The sequence below is a fragment of the Oryzias melastigma genome, linkage group LG15, assembly GCF_002922805.2.
Source record: "Oryzias melastigma strain HK-1 linkage group LG15, ASM292280v2, whole genome shotgun sequence".
NCBI classification, from domain to species: Eukaryota; Metazoa; Chordata; class Actinopteri; order Beloniformes; family Adrianichthyidae; genus Oryzias; species Oryzias melastigma.
In genome coordinates, this window is record NC_050526.1 from 962,620 (window position 1) to 982,856 (window position 20,237).

The 20,237-nt window shown below is 36.6% G+C and overlaps 1 protein-coding gene across 6 annotated transcripts in view; it reads left to right on the forward strand.

Moving 5' to 3' along the window:
- Positions 1–1,281: 1,281 nt before the first annotated feature.
- The window catches only part of kcnh1a (potassium voltage-gated channel, subfamily H (eag-related), member 1a), a 63,858-nt gene continuing 44,902 nt past the window's right edge, over positions 1,282–20,237 (forward strand). The window contains exons 1-5 of one of the 6 annotated variants that reach the window (XM_036215506.1): positions 1,282–1,666; positions 5,808–5,834; positions 8,442–8,565; positions 17,422–17,528; positions 17,835–17,963. In XM_036215506.1, the coding sequence (XP_036071399.1) occupies positions 1,594–1,666; positions 5,808–5,834; positions 8,442–8,565; positions 17,422–17,528; positions 17,835–17,963 (460 nt within the window). In that variant the 5' untranslated portion in view covers positions 1,282–1,593. The remainder of the gene's footprint in view (positions 1,667–5,807; positions 5,835–8,441; positions 8,566–17,421; positions 17,529–17,834; positions 17,964–20,237) is intronic. The other 5 variants (XM_024297119.2, XM_036215504.1, XM_036215505.1 and 2 more) reach the window with 5 other exon arrangements.

Below are 20,237 nucleotides of genomic sequence, written 5' to 3' on the forward strand. Positions count from 1 at the left end.
GATGCCACATCATGGGTTTGGCTGACATGTTGACAGTACGTCCAAAGAAAGATGGATTGTAGAAAGTTGTGTAATGCTAAACAACAGAATCAGGTCCAGAGGTCATGCTACTTTATATAGAGCATATGTGACAAAGTCGAGGCCCAGGGGCCGGATCCGGCCCTCCAGATCATTTTGCTTTATTGTGATTAATGGCCAGATGCTATGTTGTGTTTATTTCTAGCTTGTATAATTTTGGAGTTTAGCTAATATTTCAGCTACATGCTAGCTGTTTTGGCTAATTAAGGCTTTTTTCTTAGTTTTTTAGACTGCTTTGCAGTTTAGCTAATATTATTGCTACATACTAGCTGATTTGGCTAATTTAGGCTTTTTAAAAAAGTGTTATGGTTGTTTTTTAGTTTAGCTAATATTTCAGCTACATGCTAGCTGTTTTGGCTAATTTAGGCTTTTTTTCTTTTTAGTTTTTTAGGCTGTTTTGGAGTTTAGCAAATATTTCAGCTACATGCTAGCTGTTTTGGCTAATTAAGGCTTTTTTCTTAGTTTTTTAGACTGCTTTGCAGTTTAGCTAATATTATAGCTATACTAGCTGTTTTGGCTAACTTGTTTTTTTCTGATTTTTTAACGTTATTTCGGAGTTTAGCTAATAAATTAGATAAATGTTAGCGGTTTTGGCTAATTTAGGCTTTTTAAAAAAGTGTTATGGTTGTTTTTAGTTTAGCTAATATTTCAGTTACATGCTAGCTGTTTTAGCAAATTTAGGCTTTTTTTCTTTTTTTAGATTTTTTTTTAGTTTATCTAATATTTCAGTTACATGCTATCTTTTGGCCAATTTTTGCCATTTTTTTTTAAAGCATTCTGAAGTTTAGCTTCTTTTTAACCTCAAAACTAAGAAAAAAAGCCTAAATTAGTAAAATAGCTAGCGTGTAGCTGAAATTTTTAGCTAAACTCCAAAACACCCTAAAAATTTTTTAGTAAATGCTAAAATAGTCCAGGTTATCCCTTGCATACCCCCTTTTTTATTTTTGATTTAGGATAACAACGGTTGGCGGAACTTTATGAAGCTAAAATGTGAATGGATTCGCCATTAATTCTTGTTCACTTGTTTGTTTGAACATATGTTTAATTTACTCCTTCAAGAAATGCAGAGAATCTGAAAAACTTCACCTGCCCTCTTCAGTATCTAGGTATTTATCTCTATTTTATTTTTATAAAGGTGTCTTGGATCAATTGTAGGTCAGTAAATCAAATTCAAAAGTGAATCGAATCGTTAGAATGAATCTACACCCCTAATGATTGTTCAATGCGCAGCTTTGTCCAGCAGAGGGAGCTCTATCTCCACTCAGGGTTTTCCGCGGAGGAGCGGAGCCTCCGAGGCCCCCCCTTCGCGCGCTGCTCCGCGGCGTTGTTTTCCACTCCTGGATGATGAGGCGCCAGCGCAACGCACCGGGCTGAGGAGGCGGATAATGAGCAGCCCAGACAGCGAGCCCGAGCCCACCGAATCCACGCGGCCCCTCAGATCCGGGGGGGACACCATGACACGCGGACCGAGCAGCAGCAGAGATTCATCCGCAGACCTCTGAGTGAAGCGGCAGCATGGCGGGGGGTCGGAGGGGACTTGTGGCCCCCCAGAACACTTTTTTGGAGAATATTGTCAGGCGGTCGAACGGTAAGAATAAAAAACCGGCATGTGAATGAGTATAATCGAAAATTCTATTTATAAACTAAACTCTGGAATTGTTTGAACAATGAAAAATAAAACCTAAAATGTAATTATAACAAAAACCTAAAGTAAAATTAGCAGTTTAATTATGAAAACTGTTTAAAAGAAGTGTTCACTGCAATAGCTGCAGTCATTTTAAATGGTGTAGGTCAGGTCTAATCAATTTTAATGATTGGTTTAAAAAAATTCTGATTATGGGGAAGACTGCAGGTCAAAACAGTCATTAGATTGATTACATAAGACCACTGGAGATGTCTTCTGTGAAATTAACCTATTGTCTATGAAAAAAAAAATCTTAGGCAAATTTTAAAATGAAAAATAAAAAGAAAAGATCTAAAGCTGTAATTATTTAACAGAAAAAAGCTTCTTTGATAGATCACTGTTGTTGTCTATGATCTGAAACTATTTATTCCACCATTCACTTTAGGATTCCGATAAAAATGACAAGTTTTTGTGGCATTGTTCTCTGAAAAGCCTCTAATTGTGGCATAATTAGGCACTTTGTTTGATTTTTCTGCTTCTTTCTTCCAAGTTTCACTGAATTAAAGCACAGAGCGTTCTAGAATTCTTCGTTATAATTAAGTCAATAATTGCAGAGACCTTTGATCTTTAAAAAACAATGAAAAAAATCAGTTTTTTATTAGTCACAATCTTTTGAAAATCTTTAAATATTTCTATATTTGTTCAAACGAGCAGCAATTCTCCAGATTCCTTAAAATAGAGAAAAACTGATTCATCCAATTGATAAATCCAACAACTAAAAACCATATTTTCCTTTTTTTGGGCACTGTCTACAATATAACATCCAAAGAGAAGTGACAAGATGGACCAGAGAAATATTAAACTGGACAGTCGCCTGAAGCTGTAATATTGGAGTATTTTCTATCTTGAGCCAAACTTTGGGCCACAGATATTGGATAAACAAACAAAGGAATGGTCTTGATCTATGATGACAACATGAAGGTGTAAATAGTAACAGTCACCCTGCATGCAATACATGTTGTTAATAGAAATATTGTAGATATTTTTTCTTTAAATGTTTTTTATTATGACTTAAATTAAAATAAAAGCGTTTACTCTGATCTGCACAAATAAATTCATTCATTAAAACCTCCTAATTACAGTAATATGTTCTCATTAAAACAATTTTAACATGAATATGTACAATAAGTGTATTCTATTAACCCTCAAAATGACTCAAAGCAAACATATTTGGTAAATAGTGACAAGTTTTACTAAAATCAAAAGTGAATGCTGGTTGTATAGAATCCTATTTGCTGTGACAGTCATGTTCATTTTTAGTCTGCTGTTGTTTTTTTGTGTTTTTGGGCCCATCATGAACAGTGCAGCTTAGCTCTGAGCATTTACAAAGCAGTCTCTCATGTGTTGCCATGTTTCAGTTCACCTGTCTGTTCTGTCCTTTTTTAACGTTTTTCCCGCTTTCTTTCTCTTTAAAGTTTCCTTTCATGCCCATTAGTAATTCTCCATTTATGAAAATTTTGTAGCACATAAGAGAGCATTGAACTAAAAGGATTGGAAATGGATCTAAAGCAGGGGTGTCAAACTCAATCACACAAGGGGCCAAAATGCAAAACAGAACTTAGATCGCGGGCCGAACAGGATAAACATTTATTGAACATTCTAAAACTAAATTTTTAAAACTTTTTTTGTCTTTTTGACATAAATATGAACTGTATATATAGCATTATCTGCGATAATGCTAGTGTGAATGCTGTAAGCTGAATTTGGTCGCTGAAGATGCTAGTGCTGATAGCTGAAAACGCTGAAGTTAATGATAGCCAGCAAAAAATATTAGATATTCGCCAAATTAGCCTAAAAAAACAAACAAAAAAAACTTAGGTTAGCCAAAACAGCTAGCATGTTGCTGAACAAATAGCTAAACTTCAAAACAGCCTAAAAAAACTGAAAAAAGCCTAAATTAGCAAAAACAGCTAACATGTAGCTAAAATATTAGCTAAACTCCAAAACAGCCTAAAAAACTAAGAAAAAAAGCCAAAATTAGCCTAAACAGCTAGCATGTAGCAAAACTATTAGCTAAACTTGAAAACAGCCTAAAAAAACGTCTTAAAAAGCCTAAATTAGCCAAAACAGCTATTAGCTAAACAACCTAAAAATCTAAATAAATGCCAAAATAGTCCAAAAAGCTAGCAGAGTTCCAATTTTTAAAACTTTAAGACCGTAACTTTTTAACATATTTATGAATAATAAAAAGGCAGGAATATCATTCCAGAATAAATCAATTTAAACCTCAAATAAGTTTCAATATTTTACTCTCCATAAAAATATATTTTGTCAAAATTATACAAGTTAGAAATAATCTCAATAAATAAACAATAATATAAATTGATCTGGAGGGCCGGATATAATTACCCAGAGGGCCAGATCCGGCCCCCGGGCCTTGACTTTACCACATGATCTAATTTAGCAGTAAAAGAGCAATTTAGGCTCGTTTTCTACTAATCAAAAACTAGAAGGAGCTCTTACTTTAGCTTTTAAGAAATTTGGATTTGCATTCATGACATTCTTTTTTTAAAATAATAAATATGAATTATGTCTGGTTCTTGGCACAAAAAAAGCAAAAATGTAAAGAGTCTAGCATCTCTCAAAATGTGAATTCAACAGGGATGCAAAAACCTACATAGTTTATCATCTATGTGCACCTCAGCCATCAATTTATAAATTTAACTAAATTTGATAAATGCTAATTAAGTAATCCTTACTTTAAAAAATTGCTATTTTTTTTATCTTCTCTTTTTTTTTGTTTATTTTCACTTCTTTTTCCTCAGCAGTCTTACACTGCTAGGTTTTGTTATTTTAGTTTGGGGTTGGTAGTCTTAGTTTGCTGGCTTTGTTTATTTATTTTCTTTAGGTAGTTTTGGTTAGGCAGCCATTAGCAGGGAGCTGCTCACTCAGACGATTGAAAGACTCAAAATAGAAAGACATTTCATTTTGGTGAGAAACACCCAACCAATAATGGAAATGTCACGTTGTGACCACAAATTTAAATTGACATTTTTCCAAAACTTTCCATGCATTATTTCCTCTACTATAGTAGCATTTTAGATATATTGATACCAAGGTATTTCATTGCACTTTTAACAGGGATATTATGAATGACGGATTGTTGAGAATTGTGTATCTGTAATAATTCACATTTACTAAGGTCTTAAGAATTTCCGGGATTTGATCACTGATCTGATCATTAATACAGCCTAGTCATCTGCCAGCTGAGTGATTGCTAGTTGTTCCCCCAAAATATTGAGCTTAGAAAATGTAGAATTTTTAAGTATAGAAAACATTTCTGCTGCAGTTATGAAAACTAGAGGTGAGACTGGACAGCCTTGTTTGTTTCCTTTGCTAATTATGGTAATTTGGTAATACAACTACACAATTTGTGTCATTAAATTGTTCGAATCAAATTGATGAAATTAGACCTGCTAACACTGTTTATTGTTAGCTAACAAAAAACTAGCTAGCAAAACTGCTAGCAAAAAGCTGTTTTGCTAGCTAGTTTTCTGTTAGCAAGACACTGTTTTGATGCTAACATTGTTAGCAAAATGCTGTTTTGCTAACAATGAGGGCCGGGCTAAATATGGAGGTGGGCCGCATCCGGCCCGTGGGCCGTAGTTTTGAGACACCTACTCTAAAGGGCACTCCCAAATAATTAGTTACATATCGTCTTGTCAGGATAAATCGATACAAGTATCACCAAATAAAATATCGCAATACATCACTGGATTGATTTTTCCTTGTGGTTAGCACTTTCCAGCAACAAGGCCTCGGTTCAAATCCCAGCTTGGTCTTTTTGGTCAAGTTTGCATGTGCATGCATGGGCTTTTATTATCAAGTAATATTTAACAGTTCATATTATCTTTCTAGTTTTCAACAAAACGGGACATTTCGTGTTTTCCGACAGTTGTGGCACTAAACTAAACTCGTGGAGCTGTGGCAAACACCAGCTACTGAAGTGTCTCTTATATGACAATAGGTCATCTTCTTTGTCTGATATTCATTCCATGTTTCTCCCTTTAATCTGTTAACTTTCTTTTCTGTTCAAAATTTTCAGTTTGGACACTGTCCCATAGACACACAGGTATTCTATGATGCTATAAGTTTTTCAGTATTTGCCTCCTTGTAGTGTTCTTCTAAATGTTCTATACCAAATGCTGTTAATTTACAAAGTACTTCAAAATTATCTGTGAAGACAAATTGAGCCAAAAGAAGTAAAAAAAAAAGTAATAAGTTGACTAGAGCTTATCCTTAATTTCTCATATGTGACCATTGTAAAATAACACATTGGCATGGAACTACTTGTGCATCATGTTGTCTTTTTCCACTCATGCTTTTTGTTGCTGTTTTGATGTGATTAAATAAATAAATGTATCTTACATTGTGTTCCTGTGTGTTTTGTGGTTGTTTGCAGTTCCTTCTCATGCTTATTGACTGTCGTCATTCATTTTGTCTTGTTAAACGGTTTTAGTTAACAAGTATTTGTCGTTTTAAAAAAAATTAAGAAATTATTGCATAAAATAATTTCGCTTTGGTTGACGAGTAAATATTATTTAGATATTCAGATTTTTTTATTCTAAATTTAAAAAGACAAATGTGCTTTTTAAAACGTTTTATTTATTTTAGGACTTTATTAGTGAGTTATTAGTGATTCTCCCTTTCCGTGCGTTTTTTGGCACGTAACTCACTCACGCTTTCAGCGATTTCAGCAATCGTGGTATTAAAACATTCTTCTTGTTCAGGACATTTACTTTTAGTATTCACAAACTTTATAGTTTTTGAAATATTGAGCAAAAATTGCACCATAGGAAGTAAATGAGAAATGTTTCAATTCTTCAAAAACTTTGTGCACTTTTAAACCATTATTAACTGTTATATTAGCATTATGCTTGCTCGTTTTGGTAATTTGGCATCTTCTGAGGTTTTTTATGCTAATTTTATCTAATATTTTAGCAACATGCTAAAGTTTTTGGCTAATTTGTCATCTACTAAGGTTATTTTTGAGTTAAATTTGGAACAGGCCAATGTTTTGGGCTAATTTGTTATCCACTGAGGTTTGTTATGCTAATTTGATCTAATATTTTAGCAACATGCTAACGTTTTCAGCTAATTTGTTATCTATAAGGCTATTTTTGAGTTTAGCTAGTAAAAGGCTAATGCTTTTGGCTAATTTGTTATCTACTGAGGTTTGTTATGCTAATTTGAGCAAATATTTTAGCAACATACTAAAGTTTTTGGCTAATTTGTCATCTACTAAGGCTATTTTTGAGTTTAGCTAGGAACAGGCTAATGTTTTTGGCTAATTTGTTATCTACCAAGGTTTGTTACTTAGGTTTGTTATGCTAATTTGATCTAATATTTTAGCAACAGGCTAACATTTTTGACAGATTTACAAAAGTTTGTATCCTTTTTTTAGGGTTTTGCTAGAATTTTATCATTGGATTAGCTTTGTAGCTATGTGCTAGCTTTTCAGGCTAATTTGGCATCAACTATGGATTTTGGGCTAATTTAGATAATTTAAGCAACTCACTACAGGATTTTGAAATTATTGGCATGCATGGATTATTTTAAAGCAATTTTACTAGCAATTTGTCAGAAATTTATGCCAACTTCAGTGGTCTTTCATAGTTCTTTAGCGAAATTTCAACCTTTTTGTCATTTTGCAAATAGCTTTTGCATTTTCAGCAAATCCCGTCAGCATTTAGAGTAAACTGCTTCAGCATTTTCAGCAACCAGGTTTAGCAAAAAGCATTCACGCTAGTATTATCGCAGGTAATGCAACTTTTGTATCTTAAATTAGAAAAAAATGACACTCCCATCCTTTGAGTTTTGACTCATACTGAATTAATTACAGTAAATAGCAGCAAATGTTAATTATATGACTACAGACAGTTAAAAACAAAAGGAAGCAAGCAAGGAAAGCCATTAAAATGTAAATGTGACTCCGACTATTAGGGTTTATTAACATTTTGACCACAAATAACGTTGGCTGGGAGGCTCCACTAACATTTGAATATGCAAAATATGCCATATGAGGATTAATGAGTTCTGTTTCCCATGAAATCCTGATATTAATGCTTGAGCGTTGTATTTGCCAATAGGAATGGTGCACAAGCTGTTCTTTACTGCCAGTGAATACAAATAAAGAGAACGAGGCAGACATTTTGGGTGTTCTCTTTCTAATCACAGAGTCTGGGTAACATTTGTGTACACTCAGCCTGTGTGGAGGGTGAAATGAGCTGGAGAGCATCATTGACTCTAATGAAAATCACTTAAGTCTGCGCTGGCTCTTACGGGGAGCATTTTTCAATCTTTTTGATGATTGGTTAAACATGGCTTGATAAACAAATTCATTCATTAAATTAGAGATTTGATTTGGATAACATTGGCTGTAAAACTTGATCTGAACAAACCAATGGGATGTTAAATTAACACATATATCTATTTATACTGGATCTGAAAAGTTGCAGCATAAACATCTAAGAGAGATCATTTATCTCTTTTTTTTTTTCAAACACATTCACACTAATTCACTATCAAGTTCATTTAAGATCTGTTTTTGCTCAAAATGACTCAAGTAGTTAATTAGCAGGTTCTGTGTTTTTCTCCAAAAAAATAAGGATTTGTATTTATGTCTTAGAAAGAAATAATCAAAAATATGCATTCTCACTCTTTCTTCTCTCCAAAACAGACACCAACTTTGTCCTGGGAAATGCTCAGATTGTGGATTGGCCCATTGTGTACAGCAATGATGGTTTCTGTAAGCTGTCGGGGTACCACAGAGCAGAAGTGATGCAGAAAAGCAGCACATGCAGGTAAGCAAGGGGAAGAGCGTTAAAGTAATTGCATTTGAATGCTCTCATTTGTCGACTTACCAGCGTGAACATATCAAGTGCTGTCTAATTCAACCAGCTCCACAGCTGCTGGGGTTCAGCTTCTGTCATTCGATGCCGGCCTCTTCTGCAGGGAAGTGTCCTGGATGCTGAAGTTGCCCAAACAGCATCTTTTGTCAAATGTCTGTTTTGTTTTAAAATATAAAAGTTGCATCAAATATTTAGCCATTATTTTGTCATGGTAGTTTAAATATGCATACTGTCTGCCTTCTGGTGACTTTGATGAGTTGTTGTTGAATGTTTTCCTTTGGGATTGGCCGAAATTATTTTTTCCGGACGATATTTCCCCTGAACTGTGACTGATAGCCGATATTTGCTAATACAGATATTGTCTTGAATAACACAAAGTTTGGAGATTTCCTTTTTTTTTCTTTATTAGGAATACAACAACCTTCACATTGCCAAGAATAGCACCAACATGCATCCAAAATAGAAACTATCAAAATATAAGGATAAACTTAGCTTCAATATTCAAAATTTATGCTGGCCACACTTAATACTTGCACACTGCTGCATTGCCCGCCCGTATTTTCAGTGTGTCCAGGGCTGGATTTTGTTGTTGGCAGCATGTTTTTATAGTTAAATATAAAGATGTCACACAGTGAGGTGTGTGAAATGTGTTCTCCATATTTGAACAAATAAAGCTAGAAACCAAGGTAGAAAACTGCTGGCATTGATTTTGCCAGCTTTGTTTTCTCTAGCATTATTTTCACTTGGTTTGTTTTTGCTGGCTTTGTTTTTGCTAGCTTTGCTTTTTTCTATCTTTGTTTTCACTAGGTTTTTTTCGCTAGCATTGTTTATGCTAGTATCATTTTCGCTAGAATTGTTTTTGTTGCATTGTTTTGACTAGCATTATTTTCGCTAGCTTTGTTTTTCAATAGCTATGTTTTCGCTAGCTTTGTTTTTGCTAGCTTTGTTTTTCAATAGCTTTGTTTTCGCTTGGTTTGTTTTTGCTAGCTTTGTTTGCGCTACCTATGTTTTCGCTAGCTTTGCTTTTGCTTAGTTTGTTTTCGCTAGCTTTGTTTTTGCTAGCTTTGTTTTTTGCTAGCTTTGTTTTTGCTAGCTTTGTTTTTGCTAGCTTTGTTTTTTGCTAGCTTTGTTTTTTCTATCTTTGTTTTCACTAGGTTTGTTTTCGCAAGCATTGTTTTGACTAGCATTATTTTCGCTAGCATCGTTTTCGCTAGCTTTGTTTTTCAATAGCTTTGTTTTCGCTTGGTTTGTAACATAAAAAGTGAGAAATTTGTTCTTTCATGTGGACCAAGACTAAACACCATTAGATAATCCCCTTTTGAAGTTCGTGCTTGTTTTTGACTCACTAATTTGATCAAATGATGTTCTTGTTCATCATCCGACGACTGTTGTGTGACGAGTCAAACATTTGACTGTTTAGGGTAAGAATGTAAGAGGGAAGCAGAACAGCAGGATCCTCCCTGGATCTGACAGATCACTTGCTTTCAGACACTTACAGTAATGACAAGTCTTCCCTGTTTCTGTTCTTCCTTATTTACCTCTAAACCAATCGTTTTAGTTGTGGCAGCTTTTGTTGTATTTTTGCTTTATTGTTGCAACAGTGCTTCGAGTACATAGATTTTACTGCAGTGGGAGGGATCTTTAAAAGCATCTCAGGGGTTCTGCACTTCTGAAATATGTTGCATAGAAAGACCATTTGCCTTGTTCTGGATTTTTTTGGTAATATGTACCAGCATCCAAGGGCTGAGAAGGTAGTATCATCAGATAAGGAGCTCTGCAGCCTAAAATAATGGCATCCTGCTAAAAATTGATAAAGAATTGTGTTTTTGGTCTTTTTAGCATCTTTTTGTTGCATTTTTCTGATGATGGTGGACATATATTAAGAAAATTAAGTTTAAAATTGCAGTTCTTAGTTTTTATTTTTTCAAATTGTTGTGAATCAGGAGCATAAAAAAGGCTTATTTGTGACAGGAAATACACCTTACATCAGATTTTCCCCCTCCAGATCTCCTTTTTATAGCACTTTCCTTCCAATATCTACGATCCATAAAAAGCATCTCTAGAGCCAAATCTTGTTTACGTCAAGTTGGTCACAAACATGGATTTATGCTGTTGCCATTTTCTTTTTAAAGACCTGTTCCAATGAAAATTTGAGTTTCTAACTTGTTCTTTGGGCATTTTGTTATGATAGAAGAAAAATTGCATTTCTGATTTCTGAAAATTGTGACCCAGGAGCAGACAAAAAATGCAGTTCGAAAAAGCCTGTAGGTGTGATGCAGAACCATAACCTCCCTGCTCCGCTTCATTCTGATGCAAAAAAAGGACCCTCTTGAAAACGACATGTTTCATCTCTAGGGGTTTATCCTCCCACTCCATCCATCCATCCGGATCACGGGGGCAGCAGTCTAAGCAAAGATGCCCAGACTTTCCTCTCCCCGGCCACTTCCTCCAGTTCTTCTGGGGGGACCCCGAGGCGTTCCCAGACTAGCCAGAAGACGTAGTCTCTCCAGTGTGTCCTGGGTCTTCCCCGGGGCCTCCGCCCAGTGGGACATGACCGGAACACCTCTCCAGGGAGGAGTCTAGGAGGCATCTAGACCAGATGCCCGAGCCACCTCAACTGGCTCCTCTCGTTGTGGAGGAGACTCTACTCCGAGCTCCCTCCTGTTGACCGAGCTTCTCACCCTATCTCTAAGGGAGTGCCCAGACACCCTCTAGAGAAAACTAATTTCATCTGCTTGTTGTCAGGATCTCATTCATTTGGTCATGACCCAGAGCTCATGAGCATAGGTGAGTAATGGAACAAAGATCGACCAGTAAATTGAGAACTTTGTTTTCTGGCTCAGCTCCCTCTTCACCACAACGGAACAGTTCAGCGACCGCATAACTGCGGACACCGCTCCAATCCGCCTGTCGATCTCTCAATCATGAACAAGACCCCAAGATATTTAAACTCCTCCCCCTGAGGCAGGAGCACTCCACCCACTGAAAGAGGGCAAACGACTCTCTGTGAACCGCCACCTTACCGTGGTGGAGGGGTTTGAGATCTTGAGTGATCCCAGGAGCTAGACAAAGAGCGGTTCAGAACCCCTTTTATCAAAAAAACATTTAAAGATTCTGCAATGGGATTTGCATCACAGGTGCCCCACTCTGGAGCCAGGCCTGGGGTTGGGGCTCGCAGGTCAGCGCCTGGTGACCCAGGCTCCTCCCATGGGTCCTGGTCGGGTCAAGCCCAAAGAAACGACATGGGATCCCTCTACCATGTGCCCATCACCTGTAGGAGAGCTCAGAAGGGGCCAGTGCATTGTGGTTGTGGTTAGTTTGCAGGTGCCTGGGCAGCCCAGTCCCCTGTCATGGAACTTGCCTGTTGTCCAAATGTTTAAATAAATTAAAAAAGAGACTCCCGACTGTAAAAAAAAAACAAAAAACTATGAAGCACCCAACAACAGCTTTGTCATTAGTTTTCATTACTTCCTGGAAGTTAAAGTCTTCAAGCTCTTTCTTTTATCTGCTGATTCATCCACATATTTATTCATCTGAAATGACTTTTTATGTAAATCACAAAATTGATTCATGGCTTTTTTTGTCACAACAGCATGATTTGATCATTCATTTCTCTAATTTATCTAAAAATAATCACATTAGATTCAACAGATGATGACTTTATATATAATTTATTTGTGGATTTAGGTTTGTTTTTGTTTCCAATGAAGAAAAATAATGTGAACATTTTCCCAGATTAGTAATTCTGTGTTTTCTGTGAAACTGAAAAATGCTTGCATTCCCATTAATGTAAATGTACATTATCCTGGATTTGAATACATTACAATGGTTTCTTTTTGCAAAACATTTAAGACCAGATAACTGTGATTTATTAAGAGTGTAAGGGCACAAAGATTCAAACTTTAGTGACCACTTGTTTTTTTTAAGTAGTTTATTGTGCTTCCACTGGTTTTCTACCAATAGAAAACCAGTGGAACAGTTGGTGCCAGAAAACTGTGGGCGATCTCATCTGTTGTGGGAGACGGTGTTTGCATCAGCCAGCTATGAGGCTCTTACTGATTTAGACCTGCGGCTCCTCGAACATAAGCTGCACCACGTTTGCCAAAGCAAACACTGGAGTGTGCAGTTTTTTTAAAGGGCTAGTTGGAGATTTTCAGATAGAATAAGAGGGAAGGAAAACAAACCAGAAAGAAATATGTAAAGGGAAGATAAAACAAATTTTGACAACACTTGCATAAAGTGCGTACGGCACTTGATACTAAACTCGACGATTAATAAATTATTAAGGAGTCGGCTCTGCAACCGTGAGCTGAGGTCTAATAGAAAATGATGAGTTACTACAGTACAGACAGGGATAAACTGCACTCATTACCAGTGACTTTATCATTACTGGCACATCATTCTTCGTAGTTATGAACCAACTCCTCACAAGTGTGAGAGCATCATGAGTGACTCAGGTTTTCAAATGAATGAGCAATATAGATTTTTATGCAGGCAAGCTGCCAAGTTAGGCTCATATTGAGGATGAAACGCAACTTAAGTGTAAATAGATAGTATAATAGGTGTGGAAATACTGTTCAAATGCACTGAAATACATATTTTAAAGGTAAAAAAATCAACATTAAAATAAAAAAATAGATAAATACAAATTAATCAATAAAAAAAAACATCTCAAACTGTTGTTAAAAGTGAGAAATTTAAAGGAAATTATCTTTCTGTACTTGTAACTATTCAAGTTAGTTTTATTTATATAGCCCAATATAACAAAACAAAAAAACTTTCATTCCACTTCAAAAATTGTGTCACATCTATAAAAATCTTGTTTTTTGAGCTCTTTTCTGTTCCTATCTGAACCCTGCTTCGTAAGCACTCACTTTTCCTGGAGCTTTTCAAAGCTGACGCAAATGTCAAATGTATCCTCATCCCTCCAGAGTCGAGTATCTATGGGTCTTCCCCTGCAGATACCTGCAGATCAAAGGTGTTCTGTGCGTCTTCGTTGGTGTCCAGTTTGCTTTTGTCCGAGCAGAATATGTGGTTTCTTGCAGTTTGTTACAAGGAGGTTGCAAAGTGGTTTCAGTTAATCTACTGTAGCGTTTGTCTTTGAAGAAATCCATCCGCCTCTTTCCTTGGAGAAGACAAAAAGAAGCAATGGCTGACATTCATTAGAGATGTTACATCATGCAGTGGTTGGAAATGTGTCTGCCGCGTCAGATTGTCTCATTAAATATAGCCCTCCTTTTGTATTTCATAACAAACTGGGGAGTTATATTTAGCCCGTGCTGGAGCGGCTGCTGCTCAGGGTGGCACTAACACATAAAGTGAGATGAATGCCTCTGCAGCGCGGCTAAAGGTGTTCATGCTTGCTTGACCATTCCTCAGGTTTAATTTGTTTTTGAGGGCCACGTTACATTTGGACAATTAGAGGCTTGGGTTCATTTGTCTTTTACGAGCTTTTGCAGGAACATTTTTATCATTTTTAATCTGTAAATGTTCTAAATTTAGTGGCACGAGGTCTGCAGAGTTTAGGTGTAAATCACTGTAAATCTATTTATTGGCCTTGTTTCTGCAGCAACTGTCCGTTCCTCCACATAAACCCTTTCTCAGAAATGTCCAAAGGGAATTTCCTCAGAAGTGGTGCTTGGATAAAGCATGAAATGATTAGAGAAATCAATGCCTTCACACATTTTTTAAATAAGTGTCAGAAATATGATAGAAAACAATAAAATGAGTTTTCAAAGTAGAAGGCATTTTGAGCTTTAATGAAAGTTCTTTGCGGCCTTATTTTCTTTTAAATGACTTGTAAATCTCTTTGAATTTTTGTAGTGCAGTGGATATGAAAATGATAATTGGACTTTCTAAACAAAAAAAAGTTTGATGTCAACCGTTGTTTTCCAGTCTGTCTGTTCAATGATGTCTGAGGCTCCAACAGTTCATTTAAGTTCCCTTATGACATTTTTTTGTTAAATAAATTTTCCTAATGATGTTTCCAAAATCTCCTCTGAGGGGGCGTGGCTATTGGAGCTGAGCTCAATAGCCCCACCCTGTCTGATTGTGATATCTCTGTGTCTCGCTAGCCTAAATCTTCACCACTGCTACATAAAAACGAGGAAGTGAAGATCTTCATGGACAGAACTAAATGTTTACTGCTGGACTTATGTTTTAGGGACAATATGACAGAAGTCTCTCTGTACGTGCCACCTGAAACATTCAGTCCAAATACAGAAAATACTGATTCTGTATTCAGTGACGGTCCCACCTGTCTAAAGCCTGGGACCGATCTCTGTCCTAGCATAGAGCTCAGTCGTAGAGAGTGGATTTATCTGACACTACCCTCAGAATTTGGGATTGGAGAGCATGGGAATGGCTCGTCTTAAACCTGACTCCCATTGAACATTTGTGGGATCAGCTTGGGCTTTTGGCCATCTGGGCGATGAAGGTCACAATGCCATCCTGCAACTGTGTGTTACCAGCCTGGTGTCATTGAAAATGAGGTGCCAAACCATGCACAACTGTTAATCACACGGATTCCTATATTTATTTGTTCCATACAGTCTTAAATTGCCAATATTCTTCTTTATCAAAATGATTTTTTCTTGTGTTGCTGAGAAGACTTGAGCAGTTTTTCATGTGTACATCCCATAAACTCAGCTTATCCCTCATGTTCACATTCCTTACAAATGTGAATCCCTTAAAAGGGTAACAGACAGGCTTTATGCAATTTGCTGTCAATAGATATTGACTAGACAATTGACCAAACTCAAATGCTGTCACTTTTTGTGCTGTCACAGTAGTGAAGTTCTAGAAACCTTTATTATTATTATTATTTATCCTTTTTAAGTGTTTTTATTTTTGCCAAACTATAATAAATGTTTTTCTGAAAGATGTGCAAGAAATCACTCTAAGACTTAAAAGGAAATGTGACTTATTTAGGGATAAATGACTCCCAGTGAGGTCAGACAGAATGGTAACATCACTGCTACTGTGTAAAGTTCTGGTTTACAGGTCAAGGCAGGCGAAGCTGAACGCTGTTTAACACAATATTATGTAAATAACTAAAGGTAATCTTACCAATTGTAATGAAAAATATTTACAATATTTATTTTATGAATATATGTTTTAAAAATTACATTGTACAAATTTCCATACTACAGAGTCCCTAAAAAATTGAAGTAAAAAAAAAATTAAAGTTAAGAAAAAAAGTTTTTTTTTCTTCTAAAAATTGAAGTAAAAAAAATAATAATCTGGTTACCGTCTGATGCGCACCAGATAGTAAAATAAAAAAAACAAAACAATTTTCTAAAAATTGAAGTTATAATAGTTTTTTTCTGGTTAGTATCTGGTCTGCATCAGATACTAACTGATATGCATCAATTAGTATCTAGTGCACACCAGTTAGTTACCAGATTTTTTTTAACTTCAATAAAAAAAAAAAAAAAATTAAGTTACATTTTTTTTTTAAAAAAACAAGTTAAAAAAATCTGGTTACTAACTGGTGCACAACAATTAGTATCTGGTTCACACCAGCTAGTATTTGGTGCACACTAGCTAGTATTTAGTGTACACTAGCTATTATCTGGTCCCCAAAAGCTAGTATTTGGTGCACACTAGGTAGTATTTGGTGCACACTAGCTATTATCTGGTGCAGACCAGCTAGTATTTGGTGCACACTAGCTAGTATTTAGTGTACACTAGCTAGTATTTGGTGCACACCAGCTAGTATTTGGTGCACACTAGCTAGTATTTGGTGCACACCAGCTATTATCTGGTGCAGACCAACTAGTATTTTTTGCACACTGGCTAGTATTTGGTGCACACCAGCTAGAATTGGGTGCACACCAGCTAGAATTGGGTGCACACCAGCTAGAATTGGGTGCGCACCAGCTAGTATTTGGTGCTCACCAGCTATTATTTGGTGCACAGCACCTAGTATTTGGTGCTCACCAGCTAGAATTGGGTGCGCACCAGCTAGAATTGGGTGCGCACCAGCTAGTATTTGGTGCTCACCAGCTAGTATTTGGTGCTCACCAGCTAGTATTTGGTGCTCACCAGCTAGAATTGGGTGCGCACCAGCTAGAATTGGGTGCGCACCAGCTAGTATTTGGTGCTCACGTTTAGTAACCAGAAAAAAAAAATTGTACCCAAAATTTTTAGGAAATAAATTTTTTTTTTACTTCTTTTTTTAATTTTTGGGGGGCTTTGGATCCTTTTAGGGGCTCCATACATTACAATCAGTTAAGTTACCTTTTATTTACGTAAAATTGTGTCAAACAGTGTTAAGTTGTCAGCTTTGCTAGTCTAACTGGAGGTAACTTTACACAGTAGCGGCGATATCTCCATTTTGTATGACATCGTGTGAAAAGGGTTTATTGTATCCAGGGGATGCAAAGTGTACAAAATGTACCCCCTTTGGAGAACGTGGTAAGCAGCCGTCTCAACCACACTTAGAAAAAATCCTTTTGAGTGTTTTATGATCCACAAGTAGATTTCAGCTCATAATTGTTTGTCTAAAAGCAGACGTGATACCACTAGGTTACTAAAATTGAACATTGCCTGCATTGGCAGTGAGAAGATGATTAAAAAGAGTGAAGCAATGCTCTGTTGAAACACAAGATGAATTTCAAAGATGATTCAATTTCAGAGCTGACCATGCAAAAATATGAACAGAAAAGAAAAATACAAAAGTTAAACCCTAGTTTGCACTTTGAGTATTCTCCAGCTCTCTAGTCAAAAGGAAGAACATTTTTCCCTAAAGCAGTGTCATCCATGGAGTAATGTCATTTCTTATTCTCTCTCTTCTCTCTCCTCCAGCTTCATGTACGGGGAGCTCACAGACAAGGACACGACGGAAAAAGTGCGACTAACATTTGAAAATTACGAGATGAATTCATTTGAAATACTGATGTACAAGAAGAACAGTAAGTAATGACGCCTGATGATGTGGGGAAGAGAAAAACTCTGAACTTCACACTTCTTGTAATGCAAATGTATTCCGAGCCTCTGCGACATACAGCCGAGTTCAAAGGCAGCCCAGAACATTTCTACTTCTGTAGAGAAGTGCTAATTACCAGACCAGAGATCACCTTCCACCACCAAATCCTTTGTTTGTTTTGACTTACAGGTGTATCCAAAGACAAAAAAAAAATCAAATATAGCCTCAAGCATTCAACTAGATTTCAGTTTCCCTCAAAGTGTCTGCATGAAATGTGTTGTTCTCTTTTCAGGGACACCGGTTTGGTTCTTTGTAAAGATTGCTCCCATTCGAAATGAGCAGGAGAAAGTGGTCCTGTTCCTCTGCACATTCAGTGATATCACAGCCTTTAAGCAGCCTATTGAAGATGATTCCTCCAAAGGTAACCGACAACAAATGATGTGTTTGCAGCAGTATGTAAAAAAGAAAAAGAAAAAAGCCTAATTAATTCACATCCAGACACGAACATTCAATTTTTGTATTATTCTGCAACACGGCCAAAATTTGTCCGTCTTGAGTTTTGTATTTCTACTCTGGTAAGTACCCAATTTGCATTTTTTTGACAGACAGAGCCCAAAAGTTATGGAAGTAGCTGTTCCTCCCATTAGCAGTTTGCAGAAAACTGCTGCAAAATCTTAGGAGAACACAAAACTTAAAAGAAAACAAGCCTGTTTACAGAGAAGGAAAAATATTTGAGGCCCTGCTGGGTTCGGATATTTATCAAATGACAAAGAAAGACAAGTTTTATGGAGGTTTATTTTATTCAAAATTGCAGGAAAAATGCATTTCAAAACTAGGACTGGGTTGATAAAATCGTTTAATCGATATGAATCTATTTAAGCTTAACAGATCAATAATCAAAAATATAAACCGATTTAGCACATAAAAATTAAAGGAACACTTTTTTTATTGGGCCTGGCATGAATTGAATTAAACCCGTCTGATATTTTTCTTGTTGGTTAAGCAGCTGAGTTCCTCGTTAATCAATTTCAGCTGTATTGGTGTTCATGGAATTAACAACAGGTGCACTTCAGTGGCAACAATTAGAAAACCCTCCAAACAGGACTGGTGTTACATGTGGAGGTCATTTCAAGTTTCTCCCTCTTGATTTTTTTTGGCTGGTTTTCCACTCGTGCTGATTTTATCTTGATAATTATCTCTATTGACAGTATGAGGAGATTCCTTAACCCTACAGAAGTTGCACAGGTTGTCCAACTTCTCCAGGATGGCACATCCACACGTGCTGCAGCAAGAAGGTTTAATGTGTCTCCCAGCACAATCTCCAGAACATGGAGGAGATTTCAGGAGACTGGTGGTTATTCTGGGAGAGCTGGACAGGGCCGTAGAAGGTCCTCAACCCCTCAGCAGGACCAATACCTGCTCCTTTGTGCAAGGCGGAACAGGCTGAGCACTGCTCGTGCCCTACAGAATGACCTCCAGAGGGCCACTGGTGTGAATGTCTCTACCCAAACAATCAGGAACAGACTTCATGAAGGTGGCCTGAGGGCCCCACGTCCTGTAGTGGGCCCTGTGCTCACTGCCCAGGACCGTGGAGCTCCACTGGCATTTGCTCAAGAACACCAGAATTGGAAAGTTCGCCGCTGGCGCCCTGCACTTTTCACCGGCGAGAACAGGTTCACCCTAAGCACCTGTGATAGACGTGAAAGAGTCTGGAGAAGACGAGTAGTCTGAGTTGCAAATGACCAGTGGTGCAGAATGGTGGCACTTCATATGGACAATCGCCGTCCGGAGACATTTTCACGTCGACCAAACAGGCCGTTTGATGCGGCTGCCACCTTCCCTTGGCTGCCCAGCTGTCGCCTGATTTCGTAATGGCGTCATCGCTTTAAAAAAATCCAACATTGGATGTGACCGTAGAAAAGTTGTGACAAACTACAAAAAAATGAGAAAGAAAGAAATCTGGTCTCTGTGGTCAGAACTAAAGTTTTTGAACTGCTTACCATAATTTAATGTATATTTTTCTGATGCCTCATCGTTCAAATTGACCATTAAAATCACAAACGTGTCATAGTTTTTTTCTTCATTGTACATCTAATTATAGGTGGTAAACAAACACAATTTTATGCATAATTGTAATAATTAGAAATAATGTGTTTTTATGCACTTTGTGATTGTAATATTGAAAAAATAAAGTATGGCTTCAAAAATTTCCAACTGCTTGGAGTTTATTTTAAAGTATGTGTGCATACAGCAACAAGGCACATTTATTTTTAAAATGTTTGCACAATCTATCAGACAAAAAGTCAGAAACATGAAGATTAATGGGGAGAATTTGTATGTTAAATAGATGAGAAAATGTAATTCATATGATCTACTGTAGCTGTAGAAACCAAATATTAATCAGACCTTTAATGTGTTTATAAAAGAACCATTTCTGATTTTTATGATCAAAAAGAATAAAAACCTTTCCAATCCTGAAAGGATTTGCGGTCTGTGCCTATAAATCCTATTTATCTGATGATGATTTTCCAAATGAAATCCGTCTGATGTCGAGTTTTTTTTAAGTGGATGTTTAAAGCTAGTTGGAGCCACTGATGTCCTGTTTGCTCAGCTAGTCATGAAAAATTAATCAGCAAGTGCTGCAGTATATATAGATATATATGTGTGTATTTTAGTTCTGATAAAAAAAAAAAAA